This window comes from Euleptes europaea, chromosome 4, assembly GCF_029931775.1.
Source record: "Euleptes europaea isolate rEulEur1 chromosome 4, rEulEur1.hap1, whole genome shotgun sequence".
In the NCBI taxonomy this organism is placed as follows: domain Eukaryota; kingdom Metazoa; phylum Chordata; class Lepidosauria; order Squamata; family Sphaerodactylidae; genus Euleptes; species Euleptes europaea.
Genome location: NC_079315.1, coordinates 36,088,569 through 36,093,657, shown reverse-complemented (window position 1 = coordinate 36,093,657; position 5,089 = coordinate 36,088,569). Strand labels below are relative to the sequence as shown.

Genomic DNA, 5,089 nt, shown 5'->3' with positions numbered 1-5,089 from the left:
TAATTTCACCTAAAGTGAAATTTGATACCAGTATAGGGATTCCAACCCAGAGAACACACATGCCATTAATGAAGAGCTGTCTCTGGGTGAAATTTTCTTCCTCCAGCAAGTTAAGGATTAGTAAAACAACCCTCACCAATTTGGACAAAGTTAGTAAGATCTCAGACTAGACTATTGCTTACTATAAAATTTCAACACAAATCTGGAAATTTTGCTCAAAAGGAACATCCATAATATTAGGGAAATGTCTTGGGAGAAGAAGAGATGGAAGTTTCTAATTGCAGCCTTAAAATTTGCTAGCACATGCTGTTTAGTTCAACCCAAAATTGGTTTAAAAAATCACAGTACCTCTTAGTTTGGGATCCAGTTTGTGAGTCGGCCCACCAACAGGAGACATTGCTTGATTTCCAGCTGGACAACATCCCAGGCACACAGACTGTGTTGCTTCTCTTTCAGGAAGTTGTCGATCCTTTGGAAGTATCTTTTCACTCTCAGCCTGGTGAGCTGGACGTTCTGAGCTCTTGGAGACGGGATGTCATTCTCCATCTCTGTATTCGAACATGTTCCCAGGTGCTGAATTTGCTGGTGAAGTTCAATCTGGAATGCTGCCATGGAATTCTCATCCCAAGCTGTTTCTGTCAGGTTTTGGTTGAAAATGCCAATGATCTGTTGGAAGATTTCATGAATGGCCACCACAGGATTATCTTCTAGGGACTTTTGGATCTCCTTGAGAATGACTTGGGTGGCAATGAATTCTCTCATGTCACTTAGGCACTGCAGAGGAAGATTTGTTCTCATTTTGCTCTTCAGACGTTCCAAGATGTTCGTGTTGGTGGTGCTTAGCTGTACGCGAAGATCACCACAGCCCTGAGATGAGACTTCACTGAAGAAAAGCATCAATAGACAAATATGCAGACAGATCTTTGCAATCATGGTGGTGTGGGATGCTGTTTGCTAGAGTGCAAGACCTTTGAGATGGTGTGTTGTCCAAGGAGCCTTGTGTTCTGGTGCATCTTTGAATCTTTCATTTGTATTTAAATATTCAAGGGCTGAAGTTTTCCTTTGCCATTTTCAGTTCATTCAAATTTCCCCTTTCTTAAAATACTATGCTTTCACTTTTCTCCTTCCAAACAAATCTGAGAATAATGCAAAACAAAAATACTTTCTGTGATGATATCAATATTTGAGAAAGAAATTTTCTTTTTTAACACAAATATGAATTAACATGACATTTATTTTTTTCATATATATATATAAACCCATGACATTTATTTTTGTTAACCCTGAAAACTGGTGTCATTTGCCCTGTCAATTCTGGACTTCTGAAACGTCATCTTATCACATCAAAAGAACAAACTGCTGAAGTTTGTGTGTGGGGGTGTATCAGAATGGACCCATTGACCTGTAAGCACTGCTCTGCTTCACTGAGGTATCTAGACATTAGTGGCTACCTGAGTCTCTGTCCAGCAACGCATCACTCTCCCAGTCTACCCAACCCTCAGAGGGGTTTTATCTCCTTCTCTGGGTTCCACTGCCACTTTTTTAGGAATTACCTGCTGAGAATGCCAGTGCTCCCAGCTTCCCTCCTCATGTTGCCATTCTAAGGCTCTGCCCAGGGCCTGTGTCTCCCACTACCCAGTAACTGGTTACCACAAGGGCAGCTTGTTGCACTTAAATATTCCCAGGGAATTGGCAATTTAGCACCTAACCGATTCCCTTCCCCTGGCACCTGCTTTAAATAGTGTGTTCAAATGGTGGAGATCTCTGTGGTATGGAGAACAAATACCAGCATTCAAAATAGAAAATAATTTAAAAAGTAAAATGTCCACACACTTGCTCTCAGCACAGTGAGCAAGAAATACAAAAGAAAAATATAAACATACCTTTTCTCTGCCCTTCACTCTGTACATGCCTTATTCTAAGGCAGGCTCTTTATCCTTGAAAGTTGCAGAGTTCTGAAAACTTCCCTTACCTTGGAGTCTTTCTTTAGGCAGTCATCCCTTTGTCTGCTCCACATGGCTATGGCAGCCATCAGATGAAGTTCAGGTAAGAGAACTTCTTTCTCCAGATGCAATCAGCCTCTCCCTCTGTGCCAAGGAATTTTATTCTGTTTGCCCATCCCTTGTGGGTCAAATATTCTTTTCCTGAAATCTCAAAGAAGATGCAGTCTAGCCCCTCACCAACCCCAAGTCTTTGACTGGGAATCTGATCCCTAGAAGGGACACAAAGTGTGAGCTGACCATTTCATTGTGTCCAGCCAGGCAGGCCATTAGTATTTCCAAAGCTTTGATAGCTGGGGCCTGGCAAGGCTTGGTAGCAATGGACTTCCCACGTCCAGCCTGTCTTCAGCTAGGAGAGAAAAAGCCCTTTAAAACTCAATGTGGAGGTTTTATCATGTTGAAATTTCCAAAATAAAATGCATTCCTAAAATGCATTGCAAAACAAATTAAACAAGGACATTAGTCCTATTGATGAATATGTGAACATTTCCCAAGAAATATTTCATCCCAGTGATGCAGCCACACATGCTTTTTCATACACATCTGTACGCACTTCACAGTGCAATCCTAAGCAGAGTTACACCTGTCTCAGTTCATTGACTTCAGTAGATTCAGAAGGGTGTAACTCTGCTTCAGATTGCACCATTATTTACCCAACACTTGCTGACTGGCAGCGGTATGTGTGGATGTAAATCTGGCCACCATCATTCACAACATTATAGCAGCATAGTTTAAAAAGCTGTACATTTCCTGGAAAGAGTTTAGAAACTACAACTATTTGGGAATGCAGGGCTGCTGAGAGAGAGTCAGATTTTGTGGGGCCCATACAGCTTGTCCCCCCCCCCTCCCTGCCTATGGCTATTTTGGCATTGTAAAAGCATCAGAGGGAGAGAGGAAACAAGCACACTGCACTACTGGCCTGATCAGGATCAGGTCCTTGTGGCTTTCCAAATGGCTTTCCTTGTGGCTTTCCAAATGTCCTTAAAATGGTGGTAGCATCCTTGTGGCAGCCATTTAGTTTGGCCCTTAGCTGCCTTGCTCACTGGGCCCTAGTGTGGAGGGCAAAGCAAACACTTCTCTGCCCCAAATCAGGAGGGCTGGGAGTTTTGCAGGAGCATTAGGTGGTGGCTGCAGCCTGTATTTGAGCTCCATTTGTTCAAGTGCTCAGTATACTGTATGGCAATTCCCTTAAGTGGCTGAAACAGACATCAAGAAATCTCTGAGATACAGGAATAGTCCAGGTGTGACACAGGGTTTTCATAACAGCTACTAAGAATTTGATCTCCCTCAATCCCCATGTCCACTTATAGGTGTCACTTGCTGTCTTCTGTTGACCCTACTTGCAACAGATTATCCATTTATGACTATGACCATAGTAATAACAGAATGCCTATAATTTATATATAACTGTCTTTCTCAGGAAAAATGGATTTTTGTTTCTACCATGGTGGGACCCAGGTTCTTTGAGAGAATGGTTGGTGGGATGTAAGATACGAAAAGCTGAGAACCACTGATCTAGAATATATCTAATATTGCCCTGCATATGTAGCAAAGGAAGACCAATAGCTGTTCAGCAGCTATGAGTCAGTAGCTGTATAGTGGTGCTCAACTGGGCTGAAGGAAGCGTGTCTACCACTGCTGACTTTTTCACTGATGAACCAGTGCTAACCTTCCAGATTATGCCATAATTCCCTGAATGCTCAGTCTTCATTTGTTCACATTTGTCATAACCATGCTTCTGTTATTCCACAAACTATGTACAACAGAATTGTTCAGGAGAGCATTTTTATAAAAGCGAGAGGGCTATATTATAATGTAATAGTTCAGGAGATGATTCATGGAAGGGAACAGGTCTGTGGATTTACTAGTGTGTATGATATGTGTGATCTACTGCTGTATGCAGTATCCTGTTCTCAGTGAACTGTAGTTCTATTGTTTAACATGTCATGTTTAATACTTAAGCACTGTTGTTCAGATTTCTGCTCCCCCCCCAAATTTCTGCAATCCCAGTTCTTTTATATTGCTTATTAGAAGTTGCATCCTTTTGACTGCATTGATTTACATTGAAAAAGGGAACAATGAAAAACATAAATAAACATAATCTAGAACTTTAAACAAGAGCCCTGTGGTGCAGAGTGGTAAGCTGCTGTAGTGCAGTCCAAGCTCTGCTCACAACCTGAGTAACATCCTGATGGAAGTTGGTTTCAGGTAGTCGGCTCAAGGTTGACTCAGCCTTCCATCCTTCCAAGGTTGGTAAAATGAGTACCCAGCTTGCTGGGAATAAAGTGCAGACGACTGGGGAAGGCAATTCGAAACCACCTCATAAACAGTCTGCCTAGTAAATGTCGTGATGTGATGTCATCCCAGGTAATGACCCAGTGCTTGCACAGGAGACTACAATAACAATAATAATAGTCCCCACTCACAATAGTAAATATACACACCAATACAAAATACAATTAAAACAGTATAATCAATCTAAAACAGCCCTATGATAAGCCTATACAGATGGCACCTAGGTTCTTCAACTTTGAAGCATGTTACAAAAGAAGATGGCCGTCTATTGATGTCTAAACAATTCCTTTCCTTTCCTTCTTTGCTCCTATGACCCATAGGTCCTGAGGCGTTATTTCTTAGAGGAAAATATGACGGAGAGATATTTGGCCACAGCCAATGTTATATTTGGACCTCTATCCATCAGCAAAAAGGGGACTATTTTGCTCTTGTTATGGGGCAGGAATTCTCGCCAATATGGGGGTAATCAATTTATCTTGGTGGTGTTTAAAGAGGGGACATTCCATCATCTTATGGGATAATGTGTCAATTTTCTTTAAATTGCATGAGCAAAGTGTGTCAGAATATGATAGATTTCTATATCTTCCATTTAATACTGCTGAGGGTGCAGCATTTAAACAGGTGAGCATAAAGGCTCTTCGGAAGGAAGGGACAGTGTCTAAACAATTGATGTCACTCCAGTCTGTGAGGAAAAAGAAAGAATGGAGACGGACACGTAGGGGCAGGAATGCACAGTCAGGAAAAAAGGGAAGAAAAAAGGCAAAAGGTGGAGGGGAGACACAGGGAAGGTGGGT

At 41.8% G+C, this 5,089-nt stretch overlaps 1 protein-coding gene across 1 annotated transcript; it reads right to left on the bottom strand.

Annotated features, from left to right (window-relative positions):
- Positions 1-351: 351 nt before the first annotated feature.
- On the bottom strand, positions 352-933 carry LOC130476964 (interferon kappa-like). Its single transcript, XM_056848968.1, has one exon. The coding sequence runs from the start codon at positions 931-933 to the stop codon at positions 352-354; it is 582 nt and encodes a 193-aa protein (XP_056704946.1).
- Between the last annotated feature and the right edge of the window lie 4,156 nt (positions 934-5,089).